The 14512-nt window shown below is 36.6% G+C and overlaps 2 protein-coding genes across 2 annotated transcripts in view; one reads left to right on the top strand and one right to left on the bottom strand.

Annotated features, from left to right (window-relative positions):
* The window catches only part of LOC127174341 (CDP-diacylglycerol--glycerol-3-phosphate 3-phosphatidyltransferase, mitochondrial), a 28013-nt gene extending 19886 nt beyond the window's left edge, over positions 1–8127 (bottom strand). The window contains exons 1-6 of the mRNA XM_051124741.1: positions 7976–8127; positions 5084–5285; positions 3710–3787; positions 3135–3231; positions 605–794; positions 174–352 (exon numbers count right to left, since the gene is read on the bottom strand). Of these exons, the coding sequence (XP_050980698.1) occupies positions 174–352; positions 605–794; positions 3135–3231; positions 3710–3787; positions 5084–5285; positions 7976–8091 (862 nt within the window). The 5' untranslated portion in view covers positions 8092–8127. The remainder of the gene's footprint in view (positions 1–173; positions 353–604; positions 795–3134; positions 3232–3709; positions 3788–5083; positions 5286–7975) is intronic.
* A 2114-nt stretch (positions 8128–10241) lies between these two features.
* socs3b (suppressor of cytokine signaling 3b) lies at positions 10242–14267 on the top strand. The gene is made up of 2 exons (XM_051124755.1): positions 10242–10469; positions 12219–14267. The coding sequence occupies exon 2, from the start codon at positions 12393–12395 to the stop codon at positions 13050–13052; it is 660 nt and encodes a 219-aa protein (XP_050980712.1). The 5' UTR covers positions 10242–10469; positions 12219–12392; the 3' UTR covers positions 13053–14267.
* Positions 14268–14512: the final 245 nt, after the last annotated feature.

The following is a 14512-nucleotide window of genomic DNA, read 5'->3' as shown; positions in this document are numbered from 1 at the left end:
ACACGATCATTTACATAACTTACATAATTCCTCATTTCAGCTATGTAGACAGCATATGCAAATGAACCCTTTAAGGAATTTTCATTGAAATCCCCTTTCATTGTCTCATGTCATCTTACATTTAAGGAAGTAGCTTATGTTTAAACAGGTTCCTCCCTTTAAAAGCCACTTACCTTTGTAGGGATGCACCATTCCCTCCATCATGTCCACACTGTTGTCAGGCTGAAGCTGCAGTGACACGTCACCCACGGCTCCCACAAGTTCAGCAAAGAAATCAGCCACCTCCTCACAGTCCTCCAGAAGTACATAACGATCCTGACGATTGGTGAAGTAGGAGTCGCTCAGATTGGCCCTGTATGAGATCAAATCATAACACAATTAAAAGTGGGTGACGAATATTCACCTTAGCAGAGGCGTTTGCATGAGCTCTATATGGTCTAAAAACAAACCTAGAACCATAAAAAGCAATAGCTACGGGAATATTTTGTCTGAGATAATTGATGGTATTCATATTTCAAGCATATTTTAGTCACTCCGCCACAACATACGTTTGCAAGCGTATATCCGTGACATATATATCTGTGACATATGCATGTGTACACACCCACTAATGATGAGACTGTTGTCAAAAAGGTATGCCTTGATGTGCTGCACCCCGATGGTTTCATTGAAGCGTTCGGGAACCAGAAGACGCAACAGTCCCCGCAGGTCAGGTGTGTGGTACAGAGACACTCTCATCTGCTCGGGAAAGCGCTGGAGCAGCGGCAGTAACATTGTGCGAGAATTGTGCTTACCTTCAGATTCAAAAATGATAAACAAGGCAATGAGAAGCAATAAAGCAGTGCATACACTGAAGAAAGTGTTAGAAACAATAAAGGAGCATTCATACTAGAGGTGGATGGAGGATGCTGTTTGCTGATTGGCTGATAGCACCAAGTAAAGCAAAGCTGCAAATCAGTAAATTTGTCATCAGTATTTGTTTTTTTTTTTTTGGAAAGAAATTAATACTTTTATTCAGTAAGGATGCATTAAAATGATGAAAAGTGATGGTAAAAATATTTATAATATTACAATCAATTTTTATTTCAAATAAATAGTTATGAACTTTCTATTAATTAACAAATCCTTAAAAATCACCATGAATTTCTCAAAAATATCAAGCAGCACAACTGTTTTCAGCATAGTATTTTCCAACAATATTAAGAAATGTTTCCTGAGCAGCAAATCAGGATATTAGGATGATTTCTGAAGGATCATGTGACACTGAAGACTGAAGTAATTGAGCGATTTGCCACCACAGACATAAATTACATATTAGATTATACTAAAATACAAAAAAGTATGTTTTGACTAGTGCTGGACAACGATTTATCACATTCAAACTAAGATTTTGTGTGTGTATATGTGTGTACTGTATATGTTTATTATATATGTATAAATACACACACATGCATGTATATATTTAAGAAAAATATGTTTATATATTAAATAAATATATATATATATATATATATATATATAATATAAATTATATGAATGTAAATATTTTCAAAATATATAGGCTAATGTATGTGTGTGTCTTTATATATACAAAATAAATATATACAGTACATACGCATATATTATATCAACAAAAACCTTTATTTTGGACACAATTAATCACGATTAAACGTTGCCCAGCACTAGTTTTGAAGTATTTTAAAGAATACACAGCTACTGTAGTGGTTGTCACTGGAGAAAGATGCTTTGAGAATGGGACACACTAACCAAACCTTGAGCCCTATGACCCCATCACGCCACTGCTCATTTGCATAGATGATATTGTAATCATTACCAGCAGTTACAGTCATTCACGCTAGAAATCACCCACACATTAAAAAACAAACGTTTCTCCCTTTGTGAACTTTTCTCATAATGAGAGTCATTTTCAGGAGATCAAGCTGAACCTGAACCACTAAAATGAAGCTCTATGCTGCAATATGATGCTACAGTTACCAAGAAATATTAGATTATGAATTCTTACAACATCACTGGGTGAGTTGTACAGCACATTGAAAGCAGTCAATGGAATGACTAACAGTTCCTGTCAAGTAATTTTCAAGGTAAAGAAACGGGAAAAAAAAACAGGGAGGAGGTCTGAACTCTAACCTACAATTACTAAAACTGGAAATCCTCCAAAAGTACACCCATGCAGTTATATCAGAATAGACATGGCATACACATGTTGACAAAGGAAAACGAACATTGGCAGGGGCTTTCCTGTAGGCTTTATTTCCTTCTGATGGTTTCACAGGAAAGCAATCGAAAAGATCAAGCTATGACTGTTCAGAATGCGCAGAATGCAGTTCAAAAGGAAGTTTAAAAAAAAAAAGAAGAATAATAAGTGAGAATGAGGCGAGGCTTCGTTCACACAGCACACAACCTGGTTTTGAAATCTGATCTTTGATTGTTTACGATGCCATTTAATTAATGAAACCAGATTCACATGTTCAGTGTAGTCAATATCTGTGAGCCTGAAATTGCTCATTCTTTCACCATTCATTCCAATGTGACCATAAATGTGACCCTGGTCTTAAGTCGCTGGGGTATATTTGTAGCAATAGCCAAAAATACATAGTATGGGTCAAAATTATTGATTTTTCTTTTATGCCAAAAATCATTAGGAAATTATGTAAAAAATCATGTTCCATGAAGATATTTTGTAAAATTCCTACTGTAAAAATATCAATACTTAATTTTTGATTAGTAAAATCCATTATTAGGAACTTTATTTGAACAACTTTTCGATTTTCTCAATATTTCGATTTTTTTTGCACCCTCAGATTCCACATATTCAAATATTTGTATCTCGGCCAAATATTGTCTTATCCTAACAAACCATACATCAATGGAAACCTTATTTATTCAGCTGTCAGATGATGTGTTCGAAAAAATTGACCCTTATGACTGGTTTTGTGGTCCAGGGTCACAAATGAGTAAAAACCACTTATAGATGCGATTTAGATCGTATTGGATCACCAATTATGTTTCTGCGGTTCAGACTACAAGGATTTGGGTTGAATACGCCAGCTCTCGTCTGTCTGAACAAGCCTGAGTGTGTATTTGAAATAAATAAGAGAAAGACAGAAACGGACCTCTTGAGCCTCTGGTGTAATCCAGCAGAAAAGACACTTTGAGATCAGGCGCATGATCTTCCTGAGAGCGCTCTAATGCCTCTTCCATGCAATCAACCTTCGAAAGAAATTAGAAAGTCACTGAATACCCTATACTAGGGTTAACTAGGGTTCTGCATTGCAATATTTTTAATTTTGATTCTACTTCTGCTGCAGGAACCTTACGGCTTGTCTGGCTGGTTTTGCATGTTGATTTAAACAAGGAAATGCTTTAGCGTACCGAAATGGTGATTAAAATCAACCTTGAGATTGAGATTTAGCAAACACCAACAGATCAACATTAATTCTGCTGAGGTCATTTTTTAAAATATGTTTACAGATCTGACTTGTTCTAAACAACTGTTTATACTTGATCATCCTAATCTTGCAGCAGTAAAAAATAGAAGATGAGATATGCCAACTTCCCTGAGCAGCTTCCTCTTATGTAAAATTCTTAACCAGGCCACAGCCAGCTGCATAAAAACAGCCTTTTCCTTCTTAGGCTATGTTTTATTTACTGGTCAGTGATGGTAAATGTGTGTAGGCAGGTTACTTACGAGGTCTTGCTCTAGTGGTCCTGTGCCCAGATACAGTGATGCCATCACCACACGACTCTTGGCAGTCTTGATACGAACCTTGGCAAACAGAAGAAACAACAAACACTGAGTAAAGCTTTTTACAAGCTATATTATGACAAAACAATCTGATTAAAATATAATAAAATTATTCAAGACAATAAAAGTATTCGCTACATAAACACAGCTAAACAATCTCCTGAAACGGAAAAAAGGATTTGACCAAAATGTAATTTTTCATCTCACATTATTTATTGTTTGTTTTTAGAGCCATATCAAAACTAAAAGCTATTTATGGCAACATCAAAGCGTCATCAAAACACTTTGGCAACATAGAAATAAATAAATAAAAATTTAAAAAATAAAGAAATATATATATATATATATATATATGAGATCAGTAAGATTTTTAATGTTTAAAAAAAGTTGTTTCTGCCAATCAGGGGTGCATTTATTTGATTAAAAATACAGAAAAAAAAAAAGAAATTTTGTGAAATAATATTGCAAAGTAAAAAGTGGTTTTCTGTTTTAAAACAGTTTAAATTAGAATTTATTCCTGTCATGCAAAGCTAAATTTCCAGCATCATTATTCCAGTTTTCAGTGTCAAATGATCCTTCAGAAATCATTCTAATATTCTTATTTTTTTTCAGTGTTGGAGACAGTTGTGCTGCCTATTTTTTTTTTTTTTTGGGGAAACTGTGATACTTTTTTCAGGATTCTTTGATGAATATAATGTTAAAATGAACAGTTTTATTTAAAATAGAAATCTTTTGTAACAATATACACCTCCATTAAAAGTTTGGTACTTTAATACTTAATACTTTTATTCAACAAGGATGAGTTAAATTGATCTAAAGTGATAGTAAAGACATATATTGTTAGGAAATATTTATATTTTAAATATTTTTGTTCTTTTTAACTTTTTATTCATCAGAGAATCTTGAAAAAAAGTATCAGGTTCCAACAAAATATTAAGCAGGACAAGAGTTTCCAACATTGGTAATAAATTAGAATGTTAGCATATTAAATGATTTCTAAAAGGACCTTTCTAAAATCCTAGAATTTTACTTTTAATGTTAAAAACCATAAAACTAATACCAAGAAATAAATTACAATGTTTTGAATGGACATTTGGCACAGATCCATGTGTTTAATCAAACAAAACATCTTCTCATAAGTATCATCTAACTAATATATTTTACAATTCCATGACAGAAATACGACTGTTAACAGACAAGCACTAATTGAAGTGTGATAATACCGGTTGTTAATAAGATACCAGAGATATCGTTTTTACAACCTTATAGTCATATTTACTGGTAATACAGTTCTGTGAAACACACAATCAACCATACCCTCATAGCCTGATAAAACTCATCAGGTGAGTGAAGGATGCGTATGCGGCCCCCAGGGACCCTGAAAGCAGGTACATGATCAGCCATCCAGTGGAATCGAGAGTGGAGGCCCTCGACACCAGTGAAGCCTGGAGGTCTGGAGGAGGCCAGGGGGGCTGAGTCCGCCTCTGCCAGGAGAGGGGCCAAGAGCAGCACAGCGGATCTACGGGATGACAAGAGAAATAAAGGGCAGAGAAAACCTTTAATCACAATCCAAGACTGGGAAAAGTTCTTCCACTGTACACAATGCACTGCATTGTTTCCGTTTACAGTATTAGTAAAACAATAAAATCTGGTGGAACGCTTGGCTATCAAACAACATAACATAAACATAATATACAATATTGATAAAACGTTTGGGATTGGTTAGATTGTTAATGACTTGGAAATAAGTCTCGTGCTCACCAAGGCTGCATTTATTTGATCAAAAATACAGTAAAAGCAGTTATATTGTGAAATATTATTACAAGTTAAAATGACTGGTTTTGATTTAAATATATTTTTAAAAAGTAATTTATTCCTGTGATGCAAAGCTGAACTTTCAGCAGTTTTTTTGTATCACATGATCCTTCAGAAATCATTCTAATATGCTGATTTGGTGTACAAGAATTCATTCTATTAACAGTGTAAGATTTTGAAAGATTTAATGTATGATTTAAGATTTTTCTGAATTCTTGGATAACAATCAGAAGAACAGCATTTGATTTAAAACTGAGGATTTTTTTTATAACAATGACGTTGTTACTGTCATTTTGCTGAATGTATTACTGTATTATTAAAAAACAACCTTATTGACACACTGCTGTGTATTTTCAGCTATTTTTGCTAATTTAAAAATAAATACTTTATTTTTAGTGCTTTTTCCCTTTATTATTTAGACCAAAAAAAATAACACTTACATTTTCTAATGCATTTCATAATGATAATTACACTACCAGTCAAAAGTTTTTGAACAGTAAGATTTTTAATGTTTTAAAGAAGTTTCTTCTGCTCGTCAAGCCTGCATTTATTTAATCCAAAGTACAGCAAAAACAGTAATATTTTGAATATTTTACTATTTAAAATAACCGTTTTCTATTTGAATAGATTTTAAAATGTAATTTATTCCTGTGATCAAATCTACATTTTCAGCATCATTACTCCAGTCTTCAGTGTCACATGATCATTCAGAAATCATTCTAATATGCTGATTTGCTGTTCAAGAAACATTTATTATTATTATCAATATTTAAAACAGTTCAGTACATTGAGACTTCTTTAAAAAAAAAAAAAAAACATTAAAAACCTTACTGTTCAAAAACTTTTGACTGGTGGTGTATATTTGTGAAAATCTGACAAAATCTTTATTGTTGCATCCTGGTGTGTCAGAGCAGTGAATGAAACTAATAATAACACTTTTCAGAATTTAATTAGCACATGCAATTACTCGAAAAACTAATGTTAAAGAGCTGCTTTCACTGTTCTGTATAAACCAGTACATTTGATAGTTGTTTTGATTCTGATAAAACAATAACTAAACCAAAACTTTCTCACAACTTGATTTCCAACTACTCAGAACAGAACAAGTCCAGCTCCAAATGCAACAGCGTTCAGAAGACAAAGGCAGTAATACGGTCTGTATGACACAGCATGAAGTCTCAAACTGCAACCCTTCACTCAGATCTGCTGCCAAACACCAAGGTCACAGCGAGTTCTCAACAACCCAGACGGTGCTTTTCTTCACAGAACCCAAAGTCTCACCGCACACTACAGTAGATCTCACATAACTCCTGAGAAAACAAAATGAAAAGAGGCGCCTCTGAGAGCGCTGTGACCCTGCGGAGACTGAGCGTAAAACAATGCGAAGGTCAATCGTGGGTGAGTTTACGAATCTATACAAGTTAACTATCTGGGTATCTCAGATGTATTAACTCAACCTTAAAAACAGACCCATGTTTCAAAACCCTTTACACACATCACATCTGCCTAAACACGTGATGAAAATTCAGGAAAGGCCTTATATCAGACTGAAGAGTGATTTGATTAAAGCCACCTTTTCAGAAGAACGCTTGCAGTGAATGGCTGCTTTGTACGGCAGTGCTTTTAAGGCTTCTTGAATGAAGCTTATTCATTGCAATGCACATCTGATAACAGCAGTTTCACAAGAATATCTGATTAAGTAAAGGCCAGCTTGGTCTACATTTTTCCGTAAGCAAAAAATAAACAACTTAGGGAAGAATCTGCTGGTTAACATGTACACGTGTCCATGAATTTGATGTACAGCTGAGCTGTCAGATCATACATGCCTGAAACAGATAACACCATTTTAATAAAAGCAAGCGCTGACAAACCATATCTAACCATCTTCCAGCAGTCTTGGTTGATTTAGTTAAAGTTATTTAGTTGATTTACTACCCCACCAACGAGTGTGTAGTTTAACAGCTCATTAAAGGTATACATAACCCAAAAACAAACGTTATTTAATTATGAATATTTTCATTTAACCACCCTCGTCCTGTTTCAAACCTGCATGACTTACATTTTTCTGTGGAACACAAAAGAATATGCTAAGGAGTCACTATTTACTTTCAAACCATTTTTGGTTGAACCATATCATTAAGAAAGAAGACATAATGGTGTTTACTGGAAATTAACTAATAAACATTAGCACAGGAAAAGCAGCAAACATCTTTATTGTCCTAATGTTTACGGCTCATATTCTCAAACTCACTTTGACAACTGTAAATCCACATTTGAATTTAACACTCTCCTTTACACAACCACAAGCTAACATTAGCCAAACCCGCTTGACTTTAATGTTACACGATTTCTATCAACTGTTTTTGTGTAGTGCTAACGACCGCTGTCATTTACCCTCTCCTCCGATCATGTGTCCTGAAAAAGCGATCTGTTATCCTCGTAAAAACCCAGGAGAAAGCAGGAGTATACGCAGATAAGACAACTCTTTTCCATGTCATGGGCGCCGCCATGTTTTCACTGCATTTTGAATGTTAAAACTTTATGTAAACGCATACGCTGCTTGCGTCGCGGCATAGACGCTTGAACTAGCGTAAACAAGTTGGCTGGTTATAATAAGAGGGCCTGCTGTGTTGACAAGTTGGTCTCTCATCTTTCGATAACGTTTTAGCAACGATAAAAATGCCACATTATGTCTTGTACACTGCAACTTCTTCATGTATATTCGGACTGACCTCTAGTCATTTGTACTTAAAAATGTCAGAAATTTATTTTTATGCCTGGAACTACATCAAATAAAATCTAAAATAATGCACAAGGTATCATATCGTAAGTTTCGCTAGAATACATTTTAACTGTTTTTAGGCATGTTTTTTTCACATTCAGTGTTTCCTAAAATGTTCATTATAACATTCTTATTTTAGTTTTATTTTATTTTAGTATTTTTAGCATACATTTTAATTATTTGGGGTAATTTGGGGTAAATATGTTCTGTTTACATTTTAAATATATTTATATATAATATATATTATATATATGTAAGTATATGCATGCAAATATGTATATGTATGTGTGTGTCTTTATATACACATAATGTACACAGTACACACATATATTATTTAAACAAAAACTTTTATTTTGGATGTGATTAATCGTGATTAATTGTTTGACAGCACTAATTATAACTATTATAATTATTTTAGTATTATATTAGCTTCAAATAGTCAAATAGTCACCTCCGTGACTGTGATTCAGAGGAACTAAATGCATAAGTAGATAGAAAATATTATAAAATATATCTCATGTGAGTAATTTTAGCATACGTTTTAAGTATTTAGGGTATTTTTGTCCAAACCTCCAGTTAAATTCTCACTTGCACCCGTATATAATTAAAATGCAATTATTAAATAATATTTAAATACATAATAAGTAGTGCTGTCAAATGATTATTTGCGATTAATTGCATCCAAAATAAAAGTAACATAATATATGTGTGTGTACTGTGAATATTTATTATGTATTTATAAATGCACACACATGCATGTATATATTTAGGAAAAATATATTCTGTTTACATACTAAATATATAATATAAATTATATGAATATAAATATACACATGTAAATATTTTCAAAATATATTCTGCATGTGTGTGTCTTTATATATACATAATAAATATACACAGTGATTCATTGTTTGACCGCACTAATTATAACATTATTATTTTAATTTTATTTATTTTACTATTATATTAGCTTCAAATAGTCAAATTTCAACCTCCGTGATTGTGAATCAGAGGAGCTAAATGCATAAGTACATAGAAAATATTCTAAAATATATCACATGTGAGTCATTTTAGCATACATTTTAAGTATTTGGGGTATTTTTGTCGAAACCTCCAGTTAAATTCTCACTTGCACCCTTATATAATTTCAATTAAATTATTAAATGATATTTAAATAAATAATGAGCATTTATGATTAGATGCTAACTGTATTTAAATGCTTCTGCACAATGACAGTGTAATTTTCATTTTATATTTTACATCATTAGACGATATATACATAAATATTCAGAACTTCTGAACTTTAGTGAATTTATTAATGCAAGAATTTCACCAATGTCTTAGGCTTTTGGAAGGTGGTCTACTGCTATCATCCTATAGATGGCGTATGGAACAAATCCAGGCATGTATGAATCGAGTCAAGCCTTGTAAATACGACTGTGCCTAAAGAATGCTATACTATAATACATAGCTGTATGCTTAACCTTACCGTATAAACTTGCGTTAATTTTCGAATAACCTTACGTAACATAAGAAATGTCATAAATTCGTGAAAATGTATTTTTGGCAAAAGGTTACATCATGCAACTGACCGTAAACGACGCTATAATACGGGACTGTGCAAAACCAATAAATGCATAAATAAAACAGACCAATAAAACAGAATAATACGCAACATGTGTGTGGTCAGATATCATCAGTCATAACACACCGACCGCATTTATATCCGCAAGGGCAATGCAACGTTTCACCTTGTGTGAACAGGGAAGGGAGGGGGAAGAAATCCCGTAAAAAAGGGTCACGCTGATTATTTATTGGCAATCCGCCACGTGCGTGTGTGTGAGTGTGTGTGGTTGCTTTACTGGAACACAAGGGGTGGAGCCTTTTTGAAATATCAGTCGGTACTTCAACTCGATGGCACGAACCTCCACTACCTCTGATAGACTTTCACACAGCTGATCTCTGATCAACTGTTAAAAACTGACATGAAACCGATCTCTATCCTTTTGAAAGAAGGTCTATTTTGCATAAGCGCTTATATGGACATCACAAAAGGAGCTATGTTTTCAGAAAACTCCCAAGATTGAGTCGGATAACGCTTTGAAGGTAAAACGACGTTTTGCGATTTATTCTAACACACTGGAGCTATTAAGAATCGCATGCATATGCATATATTATTATGTTACGCATGCCTCGGTATACGCTGTGTTACAATGTATCCGCGTCTAAATAAACTATGTTGCTGAGCTTTGTAGCGCATAACAGTCTAAAGTCTGGTGTAGTTATATATGTGAGCTAATCGGACTAAACGACCTCAATGTAACCCGAACAAGTCGGTGAATTTCTATTCCAGTTAGGATAAGAGAGTGAAGGGGTATTTACAGTGTAATACGAGACAGAGACTGTGTGTCATGAATGAGAAATTGGGTTATTCACAACGAACTGGAGGACCTCATTCATAACCTGTTTTCTAATAGCCCGAGAGAGCGATCGAAGTCAATATCGGGTTTACACGGTCGAGCTTGGACTAAAAATAAAAACTAGTTAATTTATCCACTGCAAGACGTCTTCAAGATGATCTCGCATCTGTCTTTATTCTACAAGTACCCATTTCCCAGTGACTTGTAAAACTAATCTTTGCTTAACTAGTACCATTAGTACTAGAATATGGAACAGCAGTAGAGTACATACTAGTGGGAAGTTGGTCCTTTAGAATTTAACTTGGCTCATTTTTACCAGCAGTATAGTGACTAGTTATAATAGTATAAGTAAAACTGAAAGAGGCAACAGCAAAATTGCCTTATATACTAGTAAATGGCAAGTAGCTAATCTAAACTACAGATTCCCATGTAAATCACTAACAAAAAACAGCAATTTGTTGGAGTATTGGGAAGTTGGCTAATAGCAATAGTACTAGTATAACTAGAAAAGGTATCAGCAACATTACCATACTTACTAGTGAATGCTGAGTAGATATCTAAACTACAGATTCCCATGTAAGCACTAACAAAAAACAGCAATTTGTTAGAGTATTGGGAGTAGCAGTAGTACTAGTAAAACTAAATAAAGCAACAGCAAAATTGCCGTGTATACTAGTGAGTGGGGAGTAGCTTATCTAAACTACACATTCCCATGTAAATCACTAACAAAAATGGCAATTTGGTGGAGTATTGGGACTTTGACTTGTAGCAATAGTACTACTAAAACTTAAATAAGCAACAGCAAAATTGCCTTACATACTAGTGAATGGCTAGTAGCTGATCAAAACTAGATTCCCATGTCACTATTAAAAATAGCAATTTGTTGGGGTATTCAGAGGTTGACTAGTAGCAATAGTGCTAGTAAAACTGAAAAAGGTTTCCATACATACAAGTCAAATGTGAATAATTGATCTAAACCACAGATAATTATAGTAAGATAGTAACAAAAATGTTACCAGATGTATTAGGATAGTGACTAGTAGCAAAATAGGATGTAATGACTAAATATGTATTAGTCACTACGTGAATAAGTACTAGTGTCTAATGGGTAAGTTAGGTTCTGAAGTCACTACTAATTGAAAAACAAGTAAAAACAAAAATACTAATTAAAGAAGTAAATGTTAAACCGCTATAATTTATCTCCAAATTAAACAATTACATCACTGAAATGTGTGAGTGTGGTGTTTCTTTGAAGCGGGGGGGTTGGGCTTTAATGATAAGGAACACATGTGAGAAACAACCAATCCAGTTATTAGAACTATCAATGGCCCTAATAAAAGTGATGTCATAGCAGATGTAAAGTCTGCTGGCACTAGCTTCTGTTGTTTTCGCTGTTTGGTTAATGCTGACATTTTCCATTTGGCTTTCCCTTCAGCTGCCTTCCATACCCACCGAGACGTCATTTCTTCTGGATGTGGAAGAGGTGCCAGAGCTCTGGGCATTGTGTTGGTGCTCTCCGGTGCATGAGCACCCTGGCTGGGACGGCCCTTCGGCCCTGGACCCCGAGCACCAGTGGTTGCCGGGCGGTACAGGGGGCGGGCAGAGCGCCATGGTAACGCACAGCAGGTTTGACAGCGCCATGAGCAGCAGCCCCTTCGAAGGCGGCGTGCGCCTGCCCCCCCACCGGTACAAAACCTTCAGCTCTCGGGCGCAGTATCAGATGGTGATCGCGGCGGTGCGCAAACTGCAAGAGAGTGGCTTTTACTGGAGCACCGTGAGCGGGAAAGAGGCCAGCGCGCTGCTGAGCTCCGAACCCCCGGGCACCTTCCTGGTGCGTGACAGCTCGGACCACCACCACTTCTTCACGCTAAGCGTGAAAACGACCACGGGCACCAAAAACCTGCGCATACAGTGTGACTCCGTGTCCTTCTTCCTGCAGACTGACCCTCGGAGCGAGCAGGCGGTGCCCCGCTTTGATTGCGTGCTCAAACTCATCCATCATTACATGCCGTCGCCCGGGACAGGGGCCTCGTCGAAGGTCCACGACGTTGGAGAAGGCGGAAGCGCGGCCGACGGAAGCGCCTACTACATCTACTCCGGTGGCGAGAAGATCCCTTTGGAGCTACTGCGTCCACTGGCGTCCAGCATGTCCAGCCTGCAGCATCTCTGTCGAAAGACTTTAAACGGTCACATAGATGTGTCCACCAAACGGGACCAGCTGCCTCATCCACTCCAAGAGTTCCTCCAGGAGTACGACGCTCCGATCTAGCTATCCTCGATAGGTCTCCGATGGGAAGAGCCACACACAAGGCGTGCAAGTGGAGTCGGTCGCTCCTGACCTTGGCGTCTGTCAGTATTGCGGGCCAGCTGTGCCTTCGACCTCTGGATTGTGAACTTTTGAAGGACAGCACGAGATGCTCGAGTGGATCTGACATCTCAGCAGCTGTCGACACGAACGGACTTCCACGTTCCAGCGGCCGGTCAGGCTGCTGAAGATAAACACAAGCGATAGTTGATCAGTACAGGAGTTAAGTGTGCTGCTATGGCTACGGTCCAGGCCTTCATCATCGATCGGGAGACACTCTCTCTCAAGCGTATTTTCTCCAGCTCGACATTTTTTGACTTTCTCCTGGAAGTAAGGAGTGAGAGCTGGGTGTTTGCAATGACGTACACATTTCCACTGCTTCTTGCCAAGTGTAATTGCCTCATAAGTGGGCGTGGGGGCGCAAACGGGGTGGCTACTTACCGCTCATGACCGACACCGTCTGCTATGGTGACTGTGTGCGCGGGGTCAAGTAAAAAGGACTGGAGCGAATGCGTCGACCGGACGAGAGGCCTGTTACTGCAGGCCTTTGACCTCCCTGGAGAAGACGGCCCCTCAGTGGACTGTTGTTACTTTGTTTGTGACAGGAGCCAAAGCAAACAGTGGTTTCATTCGCGCTAGGTAAAGGCAGGCTGAACTTTGTTGAGCGTACATATATGAATTGCCATTCATATACTGTGAAGCAAATACAAGCACAGTATGAGAAATCTTAAGTAACTGATTTACTGTGGTGTTTGACATGAAGGACCATGCTTCTCCAAGAGGCATTCGTACTTTGTGTGCTTCAAAATCCCCATTCAATAACAACGACACAGTGTTTGTTTCACTAGCAGGACCTGACGTCTGCTACTCACTGAATGTATTATGAGTCTATGGAAGGGCTTATGGTTCCACTTGTAGATTGTTTTTCTCTTTTTTCGTTCATACTCTGTCAAATCAAGGTGTTTACATGTGTGGCCACCAACGGGACAGCATGTTTTTTACTCTGTCTTTTATAAAGATGTCTCATCTTAAGGTCTGGTCTGATGACCGCAGTGCAAGCTTGAAGATCAGAAAACAAAGGCATTAACATAGAAAATGCAGCAAGAAACTTTGCACATATTTATATTTATAAGATATTTCCATAATTTATATTAAAGAGCACTATTTTTACAAAACGGACCCAGCCATGTGCCTCCTCGCATTCTTGTGTGTACACGCCTCAGGGTGCATGTCATTTTAATACGCATGATTTTTAATGTGGCATTTGCTGCAGAAAACATTTTCCTCCAGCCATATACACACACACACACACAGATGAAGATACCACAACTGCTCTTGTTTTCAGAAAAACAGGTCTGAGGCTTACCTTGAGGTGTGTGTACAGGATGTCACTCGCTGCTTTCTCTTTTGATCAAAGTTAAAAC

This window comes from Labeo rohita, chromosome 12, assembly GCF_022985175.1.
Source record: "Labeo rohita strain BAU-BD-2019 chromosome 12, IGBB_LRoh.1.0, whole genome shotgun sequence".
NCBI lineage: Eukaryota > Metazoa > Chordata > Actinopteri > Cypriniformes > Cyprinidae > Labeo > Labeo rohita.
Note: the sequence above shows the minus strand (reverse complement) of the source record. Positions and strands in the feature narration are given on the sequence as shown.